This window comes from Mirounga angustirostris, unplaced genomic scaffold (assembly GCF_029215605.1).
Source record: "Mirounga angustirostris isolate CCGP_5_RB_7025 unplaced genomic scaffold, mMirAng1.0.hap1 SCAF_2, whole genome shotgun sequence".
NCBI classification, from domain to species: Eukaryota; Metazoa; Chordata; class Mammalia; order Carnivora; family Phocidae; genus Mirounga; species Mirounga angustirostris.
In genome coordinates, this window is record NW_026991710.1 from 61,297,111 (window position 1) to 61,317,538 (window position 20,428).

General features: G+C 46.1%; 1 protein-coding gene and 1 long non-coding RNA gene across 5 annotated transcripts in view; one reads left to right on the top strand and one right to left on the bottom strand.

The window, feature by feature from the left end:
• Nucleotides 1-20,428, bottom strand: part of LOC135363607 (uncharacterized) — a 95,342-nt gene that overhangs the window by 22,966 nt on the left and 51,948 nt on the right. Inside the window, exons 3-5 of one of the 3 annotated variants that reach the window (XR_010409450.1) lie at nucleotides 4,366-4,458; nucleotides 3,594-3,665; nucleotides 939-3,303 (exon numbers count right to left, since the gene is read on the bottom strand). This is a non-coding gene — a long non-coding RNA (uncharacterized LOC135363607). Of the gene's footprint in view, nucleotides 1-938; nucleotides 3,666-4,365; nucleotides 4,459-20,428 lie in introns of those variants that run through there. The other 2 variants (XR_010409449.1, XR_010409448.1) reach the window with 2 other exon arrangements.
• Nucleotides 824-20,428, top strand: part of SHROOM3 (shroom family member 3) — a 42,635-nt gene continuing 23,030 nt past the window's right edge. For both annotated transcript variants that reach the window (XM_045880950.2, XM_064584656.1), the window contains exons 1-4: nucleotides 824-947; nucleotides 6,509-9,731; nucleotides 15,359-15,432; nucleotides 19,229-20,128. In XM_045880950.2, coding sequence (XP_045736906.2) covers nucleotides 889-947; nucleotides 6,509-9,731; nucleotides 15,359-15,432; nucleotides 19,229-20,128 — 4,256 coding nt within the window. In that variant the 5' untranslated portion in view covers nucleotides 824-888. The remainder of the gene's footprint in view (nucleotides 948-6,508; nucleotides 9,732-15,358; nucleotides 15,433-19,228; nucleotides 20,129-20,428) is intronic.

The window sequence follows — 20,428 nt, forward strand, 5'->3', positions numbered from 1 at the left end:
TATAATCACCATCCTGTACACTAGATCCCCAGTCTTGTAAATCTCATAACTTGAAGTTTATACTCTTTGACCCAATCTCCAACTCCCCAGCCCCACTCTAGTCTGTTATTCTGAGTTTGTCTTTTTTAGATTCCACATAGAAGTGAGATATATTTATCTTTCTCTGTCTGCCTATTTCACTTAGCATTATGTCTTCAGGGTCCATCCAAGTTGTTGCAAACAGCAGGATCTCCTTCCTTGTCGTGCCTGAATAATATTCCACTGTGCGTGTGTGTGTGTTTGTACATACCACATCTTCTTTGTCCATTCATCAGTTGGTAGACATTTAGGCTGTTTCCTTATCTTGGCTCTTGTGAGTAATGCGGCAGTGAACATGGGAGTGCAGATATATCTATGAGATCCTGATTTAAATTTCTTTGGATATATACCCAGAAGTGGGGTTGCTGGATCATATGGTAGTTCTGTTTTTAATTTTTTAAAGGAACCTCCATACTGTTTTCCATAGTGACTATACCAATTTGCATTCACACCAACAGTGCACTAGGGTTTATGTAGGAATTCTTTATACTAAGTTTGCAACATTTTTATGTAAGCCTGAAATTATGTCAAAATGAAAATAAAAATATTAATAAAGCAGAGAGTAGCAATGGTTAATAAGAGAAATAAGCAGTAAGATCTACTTTCCAGTATTTACTTATTTTTGATCTCTGAGGATACAGCAGTGTCTGTTTTTAAATCTATAAATCCCATCAGTAAAGAAACTCAGCTGAGAATGCTCCTAATGTTGAGAGGTCCCTCTCCTGTTAACTCCCCAGGCGCAGTGACCCTACCGGCCGACCTCACTCTTGGCATTTAACCAAATTTGGGGAGAACCAACCAGATGCCAGCATGATGCAAATAACTCCGGGCACGATTGGCACTCCTTGGCCCCAGAGATACCATTCCAGGTAAGTGGCCCCAGCTGAGACTCGGGGCTTTTCTTCTTTCCGAGGTCTTGAGAACATTTTCTTACACTCACTTCGAGTATTAAACCTCTCTACCCACCAGCTTCCTCATCCTCTTAAAACTCCGAATGTATACCAGTTATCTTCATATCCTGGGCTAGGCTGGCACAAAGGGAGGCCATTTGAGTTAATTACAGGGTCTGTCCATTCTCAGACACTTCTCAATTACATATGGTAACACTACTAGAAAAATTGACGAGCTTCTTCCCTCACGGCTTACTGCCCTTCTTAGCCAAATATGCATCTGCTTTTTACTGAATGATCTTATTCTTGTATTTGAACTCCCCACTCGTTTTTATCCTTCTGTTAGGCCAGTTATCCAACTTAGCTCCAACCCAGAAAGTTAACACACTTAGGGCTGCTCAGGGTACACATTGTCTCATGTGATATGACATGCTTTCTTCTGTGTAAAACACACACAGTAGTCTTAACCCCATTTTACAGAACAGGAAGTTGAAGCTTGCAGAGACTAATTTGTCCAAGGTCAAACAACTGATCAGGACCTGAGTCTAGACTCAAATTCAAGCCAGGGGTCAGAGCCATGGCCTATAACTAACTACTAGTTCTACCTGCTCTCTTTCTCTAGTCATTGTATCAGTCAAGGTTCAGTCAGAAAAAGGCAAGGCCACTGCAGTGTCATGGGAGAAGGGACGGACTATAGTAATCAGACCTGACACAGTTGAGAGGGAAGCCAAACTTGACCACCAGACATATTAAAGTACTCAGTCAGGACTCCCCTACATTTACTATGGATTCAGAATCCATGCAAATTAGAATCCATCTTCTGATGCCAGGGAGTTTGACCCTGTTGCTTCAGGCTTTTTGAAAGTGCTTATATAAGGGTAATGGCAGGGATGGGAGGGTAAAGAGGATATGGGTCCTATATGCAAATGAGATGCAGGTGCTGATGGGTCAGGTGGGGGGAGGGGCAAGACTTCTGGAAGGATTACTTAACTAACAGATGGTGGCTCCACATTTGGCAAGGTCAGGACTCGGAACCCTTAACTCATGTCCAGTCAAATCAAGGGCCAATTCCTAGACTCCTCACTGATGGACGTGGCTCCTGGCACATCAGGGTAGGCTTCAGGCCACAGAAAAGAATTTCATGGTGACCCTCCTTGTTAGACACTCCTCTCCCTTGCCCGTGTCCCTCCCACTAACCCTGAAAGAATTTATTCTTGCCATCTGGGCTCAGAGAACAGGGCCCCTCGCTGGGCGCCGCCTGCACCCAGGCATAGCACTTTCGCTCTCTGGGCCTTTGGAAGGTAAGATGTGGAGGGCCCTGCAGTGCGAAGGAAAGAAAGCATAGTGGGAAGGCACTTGGGCTTAAATCCCAACTTCACTGCTTACTAGATGAGCTTGAGCAAGTCATTTAACCTCTTTGATCTTGTTTTTCTTGTCTGTAAGATGAAATTAATAATATGTATCCCACTGGATCCATGTAAAACATTTAGTGCAGTTCCTGGAACGTAATAAGCACTCAGTAATTACAACAGTTACAATAATTAGGCTGAAGACTTATCAGAGGCACAGTGAAACCTGATAATAAATTTCAAGGTTAATAGCATAAACCGGCACGCACATAAAATGCAATTGTGTATTAGCAGAGTGCTCCTCAACAGTGGGGCCCTGTGCAGCCTCCCAACGCCTCACCTCCCCAGGAGGCCCTGAACCTGCTCATACTGTAACCTAAAACACATGAGCAGAAGGTAAGAGTGCTGCAGTTGGTGCTCAGAAGAGCTGCCTCCAGGCACTAAGAGAGTTGGCCACTGGAGAACTGTGCAGCTGGTGCTAGAAGATTAGCGCTCTGAAGGCTGCGTGTCCGCACCTCCCGTGTCCTCTGCCCCGTCCCAACCTCCACAGGGAGTCAGGCAGGTGGATCCATCACTGCGCTTCTAATGCAAGCTTCAGGACAGATGCCGCCGAGCGTTGCACAAAGGACCACGTAGGGTACGAGGACAAAGGCAAGCTCACGTTCCCCACAGCACTACAGACCTGAGGATTCTCTTCTTCGCCAGCACAGGTCACGCTGTGGTCTGTTAGGTCCACGCCTCAGGCTTGCAGCGCTGACAGATGCCTCACCCCAACTCCGTGTTCTCTCAGAGGGCCTGACGTGGGTGGCTGTCGGTGGAGACGCGCTCCAGGCACCTTTCCAAGGAGCACAGTAACATCCAGTGGTCTGGTGCGCCAAACCAGCTGTTTGGCATCCCTCTGACAGCCTGCCTTTGGTTCTAGAAGCCCAATCTCAGTCCTGAGTTTATGGATCTGTTTCTCATATAGAAGCTGGTGCACCAGGGAGCTTAGGGGAGAGGGAAGCACAGGACAAGTGATTTTAAGTGCCTGCAAGCTGGTTTAGATCTGGATTTCATCGGCTTCCTGTCAGACCTGGCTCACAGTCTTTTTTGCTGTCCTGCAGAACTCTCACACAATTAAAGTATACTTCAGAAGAGATCTGGAAAAGTCATGTAATCTAGCCCCTCAGCGGAGGCTGAAATAACAGTATCAAAATGCTGAAGAACCAGTACTACCTCTCAGGTGATTTCTGGTTACTAGGGGTATAATACTGAACAAGACCAAAAAAGCGCCCACCTTATAATATTTGTTGACCAAGGTCTGTTCCATGGATTAATCATCCATTAGATGCTCCTTGGAAAAAAGTTCCTAGGATCAAATTAATTTAGAAGACACTGTTTACTATAGTTTCCTTTTAGAACATCACATGAACAATAGTTTATTAAAGACTCAGAAGTCTTATAGCAAATAGAATTAATTTACTTAGCTCGGCATTTTCCAAACATTTCATCATCTAAGGAATCCACATTCTATGAGTGCACTTTAGAAAATGCTTTCATACACTTGTTTTGTGCTCTTTGCTGTGTGTTTTAAGTATTTAGAAAATACATGTAAACACACAAAAGAGTAATATAAGAATTATAAGTAATATTATAAGACTACGTGGATCGACCACAAAAGTAACATTTTGTCATATTTGCTTCAGATCTTAAGCATTACAGACACTGTTGAAGTCTCTCTCATATAATGAAAGGGATATAAGGTAATGTCAAGTAGTGGTAAGTACTATGAAGGAAATAAGCAGAGTAACAAGTGGTAAAGATGGGGGAGATGCTCTTTAGATGCTCTTGCGTTCAGGAAGTCTCCCAAGCAGAGACTTGAATCAGGTGAAGAGCATACCATGTGGTGGGAACAGTGGGTACAAAGGCCCTAAGACACTGGAAGAGCTTTCGTGGGTTTGAATTACAGGAAGGAGGCCATTACACTGCAGTGCAGTGAGCAAGAGGGGACCAGTAGAAAATGAGGTTGGGAGCTAGCCAGACCACGATAAGAAGCTTGACACACTTACTTGACAGTAGGGCTGTCTCTGTATGGGCTGGAACTGTTCCAGGGAATGAAGACCTCATCCCAAGTTCTTCTTCCCCACCATTAAAAGTGCGATCTTGGAAGCAAGAACGGCAAAGATAATCAGAATGACGACTTCCAGAAAGTGGTGGAAGAACTCCGTAGAGGGTGATGTCAGTGCACTCGATGGCACAGCATGCCACTTGGGTCTGTTCCCCACTCAGCTTTGGAGTGGAGATTTCCAAGGGATAGTACATGGTACATTCCACCTGAGGTTTGGTGGGTTAAGTTTCCTTTAGCCACAGGATGGAACCCGTTGTACCCTTGCTCTGCCTAAAGATATTTACACCAGCGATTTTGTATTTCTAGACATCTACATTTTGAGATGTTAGTAATGACACTTCTTGCCCTTCAATCGTGAGAGTTTCAGTTATTCCGTCTCTTCGCTTTGACTTTTTGTGTGTCCCTAAGTAGATCTGAATTATCCTTTCAGTGAAAGACTGCTAAAATTCCCAGCAGTTGGGGATTAAGTGGTGCCTACCACCTGCATGGAACTGGTGAGCAAAAGGGCCATGATGGGGTATACGGCTCCCATTTCCACTCGAAGCATTAGCTCTGTATCTCCTGTTAGAAGAGATGAAGGGAAGCGTAAGTGGGTCATAGGAGATTATCCTCAACTGAGCTGTCATGTACGTTAACACAGTCTTCATTTGAAGGGGAACTGGGAAGAGGGGGAGGGGGTAAAATCTGGCAGTGACATATGCCACACCGTTGAGTGCCAGGACTGGTATCTTTAGTCTGGCTGGCTCAAGAGCTGTTCCTTCTTTTCTCCCTTGAATTTACACCTGTCCCTCCCGAAGGGGGAGGCTCCATTCAGTAAACGGACTCTGTCTAAAAAAGAAAAATTACATCCTTGAGGTGAACTGCTGAAAATGTAGTCTTCCTTGAATTCCAGTGCCAGTTTTGAATCAGAATATGGTCCTTCCGGTCTCTTGCCATAGACCCTGGATTTAGGCCAGCCATAAAACATTATCCTATGCTTAGTCAGGAAGACACTGTATTTACTTCAATGAGATCCAGAAATATAATCATAGCCCCATGAATTTTAATAGTGCTTAAACACCTATTCATTTAAAAGTACAAAAGCTTAGCAAAAAGTTTTAGTGTTTACCCTTCTGTAGAGAATGGTGAGTCACAAACATTTGAACAGTTTCGAGACTGTTTGATTTTTGAACCACTTACTCCTTTCTGTATGCCCTCACTCCCTCCCCCCAACGTGCTGGGTGAAGTATATTTTAACATTTGTAACTAAAGCTAATTAGAAGTAATTTTGTTTTGAGGCAACTCTCTGGGGGATGCCATGTCAGGATTGAGAATCTGAAAAATCACCTGGAGGACTGTGTAAAGGAGAAGGTCTTACCTTTCTAAGTGTTTGAAGGAGGCTTTGCTCGGGCTTTGGGAAGCCATCCACAGGTGATAGACTCCTGTAATTAAGATTTCTTTTAACGCTTCCCTCTCCTGTCAGCTTTTTCTGACTTTGCCATTTCTCTGAATTTCTCTCATTCAGCTTTGTGTTTAGCTTTCTCACTACAATCAAATTGTCTCTAGTAGTTGAGATTCCAGGAAGATTGCCAGGGTATAGCCCTTCAATTCCATAAAAAGGAAAGATTAACTAAAAACACACACGTGCACACAGTCTCCCTCACCCGGTGCACGTGCCTGGTCTCTTACTAAGCTCTTCCCCTTCTTCCCACAAAGAGCCCTAAGAGACACAAAACTGCAGTCTCTCTCACTCCTCCTCCTCCTCTCTTCTTTCCTCCCCCATCGCTCATTTCTTGGCACACACAGAATGTCACTTGCAGCACGCAGCAAGTCACATCAACGTGTTGCCTCTACCTAGAGGCTGCGCGGCTTCCTCCACGCCCCCCGTTCTGCCCCTTGCAAGCCCGGGTGATTAATTAGAGGCGCACAGGTTACAGTGTTGGGCAATTACTCCTCGTGACAACACACAAGGAGGCTGAGCAAGGCCCAAATTGGCCCTTTTCACCCACCCTTCCAAAAACCAAACATCTTGCACAAGAGTACATTTATAAGCTAGGCCCTGTGCCTGTGAGCCTCCCAAACGCTATTGTCTCCCTTTCTTCTAGCTCCTCTACCAGTGACCTCTCCAGCTTTGACCATGCTTATCTGAGGCGAAGCCCTGACCGCTGCAGTTCCCAGGGGAGCATGGAGAGCCTGGAGCCCAGTGGGGGATACCCACCCTGCCATCTTCTTTCCCCTGCCAAGTCCACTGGCAGCATTGACCAGCTCAGCCACCTCCATAACAAGAGAGACTCGGCATACAGCTCCTTCTCCACCAGTTCTAGCATCCTAGAGTATCCACCCCCTGGCATCTCTAGCCGGGAGCGGTCAGGCTCCATGGACACCACTAATGCTCGGGGTGGCCTCCTAGAAGGGATGAGGCAGGCTGACATTCGCTATGTCAAGACAGTCTATGATCCCCGGAGGGGAGTCTCGGCCGAGTATGAGGTGAACTCTTCAGCCCTCCTTCTCCAAGGGAGGGAGGCCCGAGCGTCAGCAGATGGTCAGGGCTATGATAAATGGCATAATGTTCCTCGGGGTAAGGGAGCACCACCCCCATCCTGGAGCCAGCAGTGCCCCAGTGCCTTGGAGACCACTCCCAACCTGCCTCCTAAAGTGGGCGCACCCCTGCCCCCAGCTCGGAGCGACAGTTACACAGCCTTTCGGCAGCGAGAACGACCCAGCTCGTGGTCTAGCCTCGATCAGAAGCGGTTCTGTCGGCCTCAGGCAAACCCGGCAGGCTCCCTGAAATCTCCCTTCATAGAGGAACAGCTGCATACCGTGCTAGAGAAGAGTCCAGAGAACAGCCCCCCAGCGAAGCCCAAGCACAGTTATCCCCAGAAGGCCCAACCTGGCCAACCTCTGCTGCCAACTGGCATCTACCCAGTCCCTTCTCTGGAGCCACACTTTGCCCAGGTGCCCCAGCCTTCTGTGAGTAGTAACGGCACGCTCTACCCAGCACTGGCCAAGGAGAGTGGGTATACAGCTCCTCATGGAGCTTGTGACAAGATGGCTACCTTTGACGAGAATGGGAACCAAAATGGATCTAGCAGGCCTGGGTTCGCCTTCTACCAGCCTCTAGAACATGATTCAGTGTCCCCAGGAGAGAGGAAACCTGAAACTTCAGCCAGATGTGTCCCCTACAAAGTCCATTTCCCTTCAGTACCTGAAAATGAGGAGGATACCTTCCTGGAGAGACAGCTCACACCTCTCCGAGGCAACAGCCCACATCCCAATGAGAGAAGGAGCACCCACAGCAACAAACCATATTCTAGTTACCACAGCCTCAGATCCCCTCAGGCCTGGCAAGTGGGTGAAGACAAGAGGTCCTCCAGGCCCTCAGAGCCTTGGGAGGGTGATTTACATGAAGACCACAATGCCAACCTGCAGCAGAGGCTGGAGAGGGAAAGCCTAGGCCAGAGCCTGTCGAACAACTTTGGCAGGACCAAGCCAGGCTTTTCCTCTCTCCAAAACATTCCTGAGAGTCTAAGAGGGCAAAGCAGATTGGAGCTAGGAGGAGGAGCCCAGGAGGGCTACCTGGAGGGCTGGTCTACCTCTGTAGTCAACAGCAAGGTAGAAGACTCTGGAAGGAAAGCTGTTCCTGACCACAGGAGCCAGCTGGACAGGCCAGTCTCCTATCCAAGGCCTGAGGCAAGAACCAGTGCCTTGGCCTCTTTCCCCAGTTCAGACCCAAGGTATGAGGAGCCTCCCTCCCCACCCCACCAGCAGACATCTAGTCTGGGCAGGAGGCGGCTCAGCTCCAGCAGCACCTCCGCTCTGCAGGGCTTTCAGTATGGGAACCCCCACTGCTCCGTGCTGGAGAAGGTTTCCAAGATCGAGCAGCGAGAGCAAGGGAGCCAGAGACCCCCAAGTGTGAGCAGCTCTACTTACGGCCACAACTACAGGCCCAACAGGACGCTTGCGACTTCTAATACTTTTGGGAATGACTTTGACGAGACAAAAGCCAATGTCCGTTTTTCTGAACCCACTGAACCCATAGGCAATGGGGAGCAGCACTTCAAAAACGAGGAGCCAAAGCTGGAAGAGGTTTCCTGGCAGCCATGTGGTCAGCAGTTGAGGCGGGGTGCCGATGTCGGCCGTGGCCCCCAACTTCACGGCAGTGAGCCCCCGAGGCGGGACCCTCACCTGCTCCGCAGCCAGAGCACCTTTCAGCTCTTCGGCGAGGCGGAGAAGGAGCCCGTGTGGCTGGACGAGAGGCCCGGCACGCCCGAGTCGCCGGTGCTGGACGCCCCCTTCAGCCGTGCCTACCGGAACAGCATCAAGGACGCGCAGTCCCGTGTCCTGGGGGCCACCTCCTTTCGACGCCGGGACCTCGAGCTGGGGACACCGGCAACTTCGAGACCCTGGCGCCCGCGGCCCGCCTCGGCGCACGTGGGGCTGCGGAGCCCGGAGGCAGCGGCATCCGCCTCCCCACACACGCCTCGTGAGCGGCACAGTGTGACCCCGGCCGAGGGCGACCCTGCCCGACCCGCGCCCCCTGCCGCCCGAAGGGGGCCGCGCCGCCGCCTGACCCCCGAGCAGAAGAAGCGCTCCTACTCAGAGCCTGAGAAGATGAACGAGGTGGGGATCTCGGAGGAGGCCGAGCCGGCGCCCTCGAGCCCGCAGAGGAAGGGGCTGCGTTTCCCCGAGAGCGCGGTGGCGGATCGGCGCCGCATCTTCGAGCGCGACGGCAAGGCCTGCTCCACGCTCAGCCTGTCGGGCCCGGAGCTCAAGCAGTTCCAGCAGAGCGCTCTGGCCGACTACATTCAGCGCAAGACCGGCAAGCGGCCTTCCTCCGCCGCCGGCTGCGGCCTCCAGGAGCCCGGGCTGCTGCGGGAGCGCGCCCAGAGCACCTACCTGCAGCCGGGCCCCGCGGCGCCCGAAGGCCCCAGCCTCGCCTCGGCCTCCAGCCTCTGCTCCCTGCGGGAAGCCAGTCTGCAGCCCCGCAGGGAGGCCGTCCTCCTGCCGGCCGCAGCAGTGGGGGGCGCGGGGGAGTCCCCGCGGGCCCCCAGAGATCGCAGCAGCTCCTTCGCTGGAGGCCGCCTCCTAGGGGAACGGCGACGTGGGGACCAAGCCCCAACGGAGCAGCTCGGTGGAGCTAGTAACTATGGACCAATGAGCACCCAGAGGGTGGACAGAACCCCTGGGGAGCCCTCCGCGTGGGGAGCCGCGGCCAAGAGGGCTGGGAAGTCCATGTCTGCAGAGGACCTGCTAGAGCGCTCCGATGTCCTGGCGGTCCCTGTCCATGTGAGATCACGGTCCTCGCCCACTGCAGACAAGAAGTGTCAGGTAAGTGCAACCAGAGGGTCTTAGAATGGGGCCTTTCGGCCCCAGAACTTTTGTGAGGCTCCCCTATCCCCCTGCTTCTCCCCACTCTAATTTTACTGTTATATGCAAAAGGGTAGCATTTGTTTTCATGGAGTGATTTCTTTCTCCATGCCATGATACCCTTACAGAGATACAGATAGAGTTGTATAGATATCTGTGTGTGTGTGTGTGTCTGTGTGTACCCTTCATTTTAGGAAGTTACCCACCTCTCAGGGCAAGAATGCATGGTTAGGAAAAGTTAGGGATTATCTTTTTTGCTGGTTTGGTTTTTTTATATTCATGGAATAGAGACTCAGTATTTTAAAGATTTTAGCTTTGCACCCTGTTTCTGACTTTTACATTTACAAAACAAGAATTATTAACTCTAATAAGTTACTGGCTATCAAACTCCTGGCCCTCAGCTAAGTATGCTTTACATTTGTTATCTCATTAAGCCTCAATCCTCCTGTGTAGGATATTGCCCACATCAAACCTATCTGAATTCTTGGAGTGCACCACTTTGGTGAGATAGGAGAATCAGACTTTCCAATTCTCACATAAAAGGATTTTCTAATAAAGATTTCAAACTATTCAAAGATTATGAAGTGCTTTCCACTGAAGATTTCAGCATAGCTAAGCAATAGAACCTGAGCACTAACTCCCAGGAGTCTACTAATTGCCCTAATTCTTAGTCACTCCTTGCTGCGAGTACACTGCAGATCAAAGGCCTACCTCATGGTTCCCTTCCCACCTCAGAAGATATTAGGAATTCACATCTAGGTCAGCACAGGGGAGAACACTCCTCCACTGTCCCTTCTCGCATTCTGTTTTCCCCAGCAGAGAAGTCAGTCGTTTAGCAAGACTTTGTAGAGCATGTGTTGTATGAAAAGCACTGTACTACGAGGTTGAAGGAAACACAGAAAGACGTAAGGCTCATGCCTTTCTGGGGTTCACAGCTGAGCAAGGAATATGATGAACTTCTATATAAATGACACACAGGACTAGCGAATGCTTTGGGAGCAATGATAAATAATATGCTATGGAGGGGAGAGTGATTAATTCTAACTGAGGAGATCTAAGGGCTTCTCTTGAAGGAGATGGTATTTGAACCAGGCTGTGAAGGATGGGTAAGATGTTAAAGGATTGGGGTTGGTAGAAACAGCTGCAAAGAAAGAAAAATTCAGACATTACTGCCTGAGAAGTTTTTTGCTGCACTGCTTCTGAAACAAAATACTGTACCCATCTAGATATTTTGTTTCAAAACACCCAGAAATACTTTCTCTCCAGGATAAATGCACAAAAAATTGTATAGAGGCAGTCCTCCACAAGCTTTCACTAACCATTTTCTTCCCCTCAGAATGAAGCACAGAGCTAATTTCTACTCCTTATCCTACCACTAAAACACTTAAAATCCATGTATGTAACATACAATTTCAGCTAGTTTGATGAACTTCAGTAGCATAACGACCCCAACATTAATTTTTCTTCCCATGTTCTCTAAAGAAAAGAGAAATGTTGAGGTGAAAACTAAGTCATATTTGGCTATTTATTTCTTACTATATTTCATTATTCTCCCTTGGGGAATTGGTTGGATGGCTCTGAATGTTACTCTGCTTTCTCCCCAGATATTGAGAAAGTGGTAAACTGGGAAATAAAGCTAAAACATAGGTGTAGGGAAATGACGAAATTCCTCCAAATCCCAGCTGAATACGTTATTTGAAAAACTTTTAGAAAAGTACAGAACATTATTTACATCCTCTTCAATAAAGAGAATACCATATTTAGATATTTAATTTGGGGACTCTGATGCCAGAAGGGGAATATTTTCAAAATGAAATACTTTCTCTGTGCTGCTTTGCTTCTACAAATTCTGAAAACAGATTACCAGCCCCCAGATTGTAATTGTGCCGGGACTGTGCTCTGGAGCATCCTTCTCCCATTCTCCCACCAGCAACCAGACCTTGCCTGCCCCAAGACCTGGTCCACGGCAAGGTCTTCGCCTTGCATCTTCTTCATATAGCCGTCCTCTACCCTATTTGTAGAACTAGTTAAAAAACAAAACTAGTCTCTACACAATTACTGTGGTTCTTATTTCAGGATATTGTATTTTTTTAATGTGCATGAATTCTAGAGACTTTACAATTATTATTAAGCTTTAATGAAGGTATTCAATAAGAATTTGTCTCATCCCAGCTTTAGAGAACTCTGAGAAATTAAGTAACCCTGCAGAAACTGTCTGCCTACTAAGTTAAAGCCAAAATATGAAGTCGTTTTCTGGGGCTGGCTCATTCCATGGCATCCTGAACAAATGTTCCTTGCTCCTGCCAGCCAGATGCTTATAGAGCAGGATTTTATAAGCTTTTGACAAGGATTCAGTTCCTTTTCAGAAGTCCATTAGTGAGGACAGTTTCTGCCTCCCAGACAAGGTCAACATGGAAATCAGTTTCTCTGTTTATACAAATTGATCATTCTTGCACCTAAATAACTGCAGAAGGCTGCCACCACTCATAGCCTGAGACCTGCTCAGACACTCAGGAGGCCTGGGCCTCTCCTTAGCCAGCGATGGTTCTCTCTGAAACATGCAACCTTTTACTACTTCTCTCTTAATTCTTCTTCATTTGAAAAGTGTAACTGCAGAACAAATGGATATTAGTGATGGCGCTGAAGGACACATCAAATTCTTGCCTATTTCCTACTTTCTATGAAACTTTGGAAAACTTAACCTTTTTAAAATGGGTGGGCCCTGAAAAAGCTGCCAGAAAATACCCAAATATTCCTGCTTCAGAGATGAAAATTTACACCTATTCATTGCATAGATTTAGAATCCAGCAAAGGCTATAAAAAGAAACCTTTGGAGAAATAAGATTTCTGGCTGGGAGTTGCTTTTTCCAGATGCTGAGTTAGAGGTTTCTCTGGTTCTCACTGTATTTACAGAGACCTTGGTTCGTGATATATAAGATATTCACCATGTGATGGTGTGACAAACATTTAATTGCTGAGGAAACTGCTTAGTTCATCCCACAGTGTTTGGATATAGGCTTGATTCTGTAGAATGCAGCTTGTAAATCATTTTAGCACCCCTCAGGAAGCACCCATTCAAGCTTGTGCATAAACAGAATCACCTTTCCACAAAATGTGAAGTTACAAATTGCTAGTAATAATAAAAGTCTACTGTGTATGCACTAGTCATTGTTCTACGTGTCTTATAAGCATAAAAATAATCCTCACATCTACGCAAAGAAGTAGATACTATGGTTCTCTCTGTATTACAGATGAGGGATCTGAGACACAGAAAGGATGAGAAATTTGCCCAAGGTAGTGGGAGGGAGGTTTTTGACCCCATGCTGTCTGACTCCAGATTCTGCAAGTCACTATACCATACTCCCTCCTTGAATAAAAAAAGACTGGGGGAGGGAGGAGGCAAGAGTTAAATATCTGAAAACTTCAAGCCAATGAATTGATTTCATTTTAACATTTACTGATTACTGTTATTCACATTTAAATAAAATTTTAAGATTTCTCAAATGGATTCCTAATTCATTTTTGCAGATACTTGGAAACTGATATCCAAAGTAGATGAATACTATCATCATCATATTTCACTGGCCACAGAGTTAGTAGGATATCTAACTCCGAACCCAAAGCAAGAGTGTAAGGATTGGGACTCAACTTTAGGTTTATAAAGTTTGCTATGCCTAACGAAGACTAAGAACAGGGGTATTTTTTTAGGTCAGTCATCAGAAGTCAGATAACTAACAAACACAAATAGACATTTACCCAAGTATCTATTGGAATATACCTCGTATTTCTCCCATAGCCATTGCTGTTTCCTAAATTGCCGTAAGTAGTTTATTTTCTATAACTGGTAGGAAGTATAAAGTCTTCTTTGGCAGTGAATATATGCCCAAATCAGAACAAGTAAATGTAACAGAAACTGATCTCCTTGGGCTTGTACGAGGTTGGACTTCTGTCCAAATGATATTGTCATCGACAGAGTTAGAGAGTTTTCTTAATGGCCTATTAGTGGATCTAACTTCCTTTATCTTGTGCACACCCACATAAATATCAACTTAAGCTTGATATTCTGGGGGCCAACTCATGTGACTGCAGAGGTTAAACTCCTTCTCATACTGAAATTCAAAGGAAGTAAGAAAATGGGAAAATAGACTTAATTGTTAGTGGGCAAGGACCTCACAGGGGATCTAGAGGCATTCCCAGTTAATTGCACATTCTTGTCAAGAGGGGGGTGGAGTGGGGAAAGATTTTAGAAGGACCATAAGGTTCCATGGAGAGCGGGAATTCCCATTCCCTAGAGTGATATTTGAGCAAATCGGAGACGCATGGAACTCCTTTTTCTCAGAGTATTCAAATCTGATTGCATCCAGCCCAGCCTCTACACACTTATGAAGATGCCAAGGACAGATCTTGGGCTTTGAAGACATCATGGTTTGAATGCTCGCTCCTCCACTTTAACTGTGGGTAAATACTTCACCTCTCTGAGCTGCAGTTACCTCCCTCACCTTAGTGTTATAGATTAAATCACAGAGGGACTACTAAGTTACCTGATACAATTCCAGGCACATAATTTGAGGATTTTAAGGTACTTTGCAGTGTCTGGGACTCAGTAAATGCAATAAGGGATAACTGCAGTTCACAATATTCATGTGTTTGTTTTCCCTTCAGGCCTACTACCACCTTTGGCTCTTTTTTTCTATTGCCTTTCAGTACTTCTACCACTGACTGGAACAACAACAACAAAAGGTGGACAGATTAATGGTGAAATAAGTTGCTAAAACTAAGGGTAGGGATCAATATGGATTTAATTTCTCTGTTATTTATAAATAATTGAAAATTAAATGTATTATCAATAACAACATCCTTGTCTGCATCAAGACCTGTTCACATGGGCCAAATTTTATGCTATCAAAAACTCACCAAAAAAACCACAGAACACCTCACCTATCACCCTTTCAGGAAACCAGTCTATATACCCTTACTAAAAACAAAAACAAGTCATGACTACCCCTGAAAAGTTACCAGAGTTACTGATATTACATGTGGGTGAGATGTTTTTTCCTGAAGGGAATATACTTCAACCTGATTACAAGCCAGATGCATATCTTTTCTCTAATTAGAACTCAGAACATTTGAGATTTTTTGCTACATTCAATAAACGATCCTTTTCCTTGTCATCTCCCATATTTCCCTATTGCTGTTTCGAAAGTTTGGCCCTCTGAAATCATTTTCATCATTGTATTTCAAGTATAGTGGTTATTCTGAACCCTGGAGGTAACTGTCATCAGACTTCTGCTTAGAAAACATCTTTGTGAGGAGAGACACCTGGGGAGACAGACTGAGGTGCAGATCCTAGCTCTGCCACTTGGGAAGGGTAACTGCTCTGGGCCCATGTCATCCTCACTGCTCTGGGGTTGACAGTGTTGCTGGGGCCGTGGGGGTGAAGTGGATAGTATGCAACAGTGCTGTGTTGGGGCCTGACACTAAGTAGTAGGCCTCCAACAAAGGTTCCTTCTCCTTTCTACCTCCAGCCTCTTGGTAAATTTAAATGCCTCTTTGTTGGTCATAATGCTGTGCCTTTCTTGTGTTTCAAGGATGTGGTTTTGGGGGAAAGCAACAGCTTTGGTCTTGTGAAGGATCCATGTTATCTGGCTGGCCCTGGGTCCAGGTACGTACATGTATTTATGAGGCCCTCTGCCTTATGAATGCTGGAGTTAAATGCTTCTCTTCTGCTCTACGAGAAAGGGAAATGTGACATTAAGATGTTTTGTGTTATTGTGTGCCGCCTTTTCAATTTGTCTAGGCCATAGGAAACGTCTAAATTTTTTATTTATAGGTGACTTTCTCTAAGAATGATACTTATTCAGAATGGGTTTTGATTGTGCACTAGGGAGGCAGTAGTTGACTTCAGTTAAGGTTAGCCTTAGAGTAGTTCCTGGAGATGCTCTTCTCAAGCATATCCTGTGGTTCACAACTGGGGCCTCACTTGTGCGGCTCTCTCCGGGTTCTGTGCACAAAGGATCAAGTCTGGTGACTAAAGCACTAGCAGAAGAATGAGCATCTCATGAACAGCTTCACAGAGCAAGACAAATTTATCAGAAGCACACGAGGTAAAAAATAAAGCTCCCAATCATAATTTTTAGGCACTGAGGGATAGGAAATAGAGTTAGTTTAAAATTGCCATCAAGGGGTGCCTGGGTGGCTCAGTTGGTTAAGAGCCAGCCTTTGGCTCAGGGTTCGAGCCCGGAGTTGGGCTCCCTGCTCAGTGGGGAGTCTGCTCCCCCCTCCACTCACTCTCTCTCTCTTAAAAAAAAAAAAAAAAAAAAAAAAAAGGCAGCCCATGTGGTGTCAGGAAGTGGGTATTAAGTTACCTTCTTTACTAGCAGACTTCCCCGGCTATTTGCTCTTGCTCCCATAGTTGTGCTTAAAGTGAAGAAAGTATTCAAGGTGAGGCTCAGAGCTTTGGTTAGTTTCAGTGCATTGCTTAAAAGCTAGAGACAAGGGAAAACTGACAGTGACCTAGAGCATTGCCAAAAGAGAATTGTCTAAAGTCAAAGGTGAAACTCAACTCAACCACAAAAAATCAAATACCTCAATTACAAAAAGAACTTGAGTAGACATTTCTCCAGAGATGATAAAAAATGGCCAGCAAGCATATGAAAAGATGCTCAACATCACTCTCAGAGAAACATAAATCAAAACCACAATAAGATACCACCTCATACCTATTGGGATGGCTACTATAAAACAAAACAAAACAAAACAAAAACAAAACCGTAAGAAAACAAGTGTTGGTGAGCATCTGAAGACATTGGACCCCTTGTGCAAACATGACTACTAGGCTCCTTTCCCCCCCTCCCCCGCTGCCTACCACCCCTAATTTATAGCCTGGTAATAAATGTCTTTCCCCCCACCAAAAACAATTGTTGGTAGGATTGCAAAATGGTCCAACTGCCTTGGAAAACAGGATGTAGGTTCCTCAAAAAAAACTAAAAAAAGATCTACCATATCCCTTAGCAGTCCCACTTCTGAGTCTGTATCGGGAAGAGTTGAAAGCAATGTCTCAAAGAGGTATTTTCATACCCATGTTCATAGCATCACTACTCACAATAGTAAAGAAGTGAAAGCAACAAAAATGTCCATCAATAGATTTTAAAAATGTGGTACATTCATATAATAGAGTATTATTTAGTCTTAAAAGGGGAATTCTGGTACATGCTACAATATGGATGAACCTTGAGGACATCATGCTAAATGAAATACATCAGAGACAATAAGACAAATACTCTAATTCCACTTATATAAGGCATCTTAAAGTAGTCAAATCCATAGAAACAGGAAGTAGAGGTGATAAGGGCTGGGAGGAGTTGTTACTTAGTAGGTATAGTGTTTCAGATTTACAAGAAGAGAGAGTTCTGGAGATCTGTTGCACAACAATATGGATATTCTTAACACTACTGAACCAAACATTTAAAAATAGACTAGTAAATTTTATGTTTATCACATTTTAAAAAAAAAGCTATGAAGAAAAAAAAAAAAGAGACTAAATGCTTTCAAACTCCATTCTTGAATGTTAGGATTCCTAGATACCTATCAACAGCTGTTTGCCTCTCACACTCTAGTATAAAAGAGACTCAAGGATGGCTCGGTGGCTCAGTCGGTTAAGCGTCTGTCTTCGGCTCAGGTCATGAACCCAGGGTCCTGGGATCGAGTCCCACATTGGGCTCCCTGCTCAGCGGGAAGCCTGACTCTCCCTCTGCCTGCCACTCCCCCTGCTTGTGTGCTTGCTCTGACAAATAAATAAAATCTTCAAAAAATAATAAAAATAAAAGACACCCAAACAAAATCTTTTACCCTATCCTTTGTTCTTGAAAAAATACAATCACCAAGGAGACGCATTCTCAACCAGGCTAAGCATTTAACTCAAATATTACCTTCAAGAATACCCAATTTAAGTATGGTTCTTATAAACTAAGAAGATTAAACAAAAACTAAAAATACATCAACGTTTATTTGGGCTTTATTTTAAATAAAGGATAAATAATTATTTTGGTTTTTAACGATGTCTCTCCTTTTAAAAAAGCCTCAAGATACAAATATAATAAAATGAAGGTACCCAAGTTAGTCATTAAAACAGATTCCAGTTATTCCATGTCCAATTAGAGGATGCTGAGTTTAAAGAATAGTTTATATCCTAGTCTAAACAGCAATTGGGCAGAGACATTGCTTGTTCAGCAGACATTTACTGAGAGGGTACTTTGAACCAAGTACTGAGGATACCAAAATGAATACGGAAGGAAAGCACCCAGCAGGTCCCCTGCCTTTGGATTTTCAGTTCACCCATTTGGGAACCCACCAAGAAGTACAGAGTAGCCAATCTTAGATATTGAGAGCTTCCTGGTAAATAAACTGCCTCTACATGAAAAGGATATTTCAGAGGAAGGGCAAGTTTGCATCTGAGAGAGATGGGCCCCTTAACCATCTGCATGTATAATACAGAAAAAATAACATCACGAGAAGAGCTAATTTGGTTCTTTGCCGTCTTTCCCTTCCATATGCCGCGTTACCCTTGCCTGGTGCTTGGATGGTTTTATGCAGGCCTGTGCTGGGGCTCTGCCCGGGGACTGAACCACAGCTCCCTCAGGACTCAGATCTGCAAAATGAAAAGTTCCATCTGCTCTCCAGATTCACTTGCATACCAGTCAGGGAACTCCAAATGTGGAATTTTCAAATTAGGATGGGTTTGCTGGAGGTTGGTTCTATGCTCACATTAACTTGTAGGGTAGCAGGCAGTGCTGCGGATTTCTGTTGTCCTATGGAACATAGTAACAAAAGTATTGGAAATTGTTGGGTTTGTCCTCAGAGCCAAGGTAGAGGACAGGGGTTTAAATTACCGTGTACCCTATTTGCTCCTTATGATCAATCTCTCTCTCCAGAGATAATTGCTTATTAGCTCCTTGGGTGAGACTCTCCCCCTCCTTCTTACTTTCCATTCTAAAAAATGAAAACACTAGGAGACTAAGCGAAAATGGTAAATCCTTCAGATTCAGCAGCCCTCGCTGATGCTTTCCAAACAGACCTCTCCCATGGGGATCACACTGGGAGAGAATAAGGCAGCCCTCTTTTCCCAAAGCAGTCCTAAAAGGGGCTGAAGAAATGTACCTGTTTCCTTTTAGATCCTGAAGTCTGCCCTGCAAAGCTGGGATATGTGTGCTGGGGGCGGGGCGGTGAGCAGTGAGAGCGAGCTAATAATAGGAAATGCCTTGTGGCCCCAGGTCTACCATTTGACATTTTCCTGTAGGAGTTTATGCCTGTTTGGCATCTTTTTAAAACTCGGTTCTTTGTATGAGCAGCTTCTCTGGAATCCTTTTCCCTAAATGCTTTCCCATCTGTGTAATGAACTCTGGGTTCAGTATCTGCCCCTTTCTTCTGAGCCATAACCCTGTGTTTGTATCCTGCTCCAGGTCATTCAGTTGTTCAGAAAGAGGCCATGAGGACATGTCGTTGCTCAAACACCATCCCAGCCCTCGTTGGGGTGGTCCAGGCTGCAAAGCAGTTGGTGGTGCCTCTGTCCCCAGCAAATGTCCTGGACCCCTGGACCCTCAAAGGCAGGCTAGCAGAACAATGCCTTGCCCTGGGCTGCTCCCCACAGGAATGCCAGGGCACCTCACAGACAGCAGGGCTGCACCCTTGACCCCACTCGGCTCCGCTCTGCCTTCCCCTGCACCCTTGAGCTCTCAGGCTGCAACCGATCAGCCAACTGGAAGGGATGGTCCAATGGGGCAACAGCCTCTTCCGCCCCACACCCAAGCAGTGACCCACAGAAGTGACGGTCACGGCCTCGTCCAGCCTGCCAGTCCAAGAGGCCATGAGCCCAACAGCCCAGAGCATGGGATGGAAGAGGCAACAAGGAGGCGGGTCTCGCTGCCTCAGCGGCCTGCCCCGCCTCGGGTGAAGTGGGCCCACGCAGTCAGAGAGGACAGCCTCCCTGAGGACTCTTCGTCACCTGAGTTTGCAAACCTGAAGCACTACAAAACACGGCAGGCTCCTCCAAGCTCAAGCAGCACTCTTGAGGACACGCCTCTTGGGACCCCAAGCACTCCAGGGAGGCTCTCCCTCCGAATATCTGAGTCAGTCCTGCAGGCCTCCCCACCACCTCGGGAGGACATTGATGATGAAGTGTTTGTGAAGGACTTGTACCCCAATGCCATTTCCAGTCCCACATTTGACCTGCCCCCACCCCCACCGCCTCCACTGAGCCAGGACACACCTGTGAATAGCTTGGACGACTTCCCTCCACCTCCTCCCCAAGCTATGTATGAGGCAGAGCTGGTCAGTGAGGATTACAAGGAGCCCTGTACCAGGTAAAGTGGGCAGACTCTGTGTAGAGCAAGCCCCCCAGCTGAGGAAGGAAAGGATGGCCCTCTTGTGAGAGATTTTCACACTGCAGACTCCCCAGATCCTCCTTCCATTGGCCACTGGAGAGCCCTGGTGTGGAGATTTTCTATACAGTTAAGTCATGAAACTAGCAGAACGGTTTCATTTGTTTACCTTGGCTGGTCGTTACCATAGTACCCAAGACTAGCACTGGGAACAAAGGAACAAGAGTACTGACAATGAACACCAAAGCCCAAAAGGCATAGTTCACTCTATGGACAGGATAA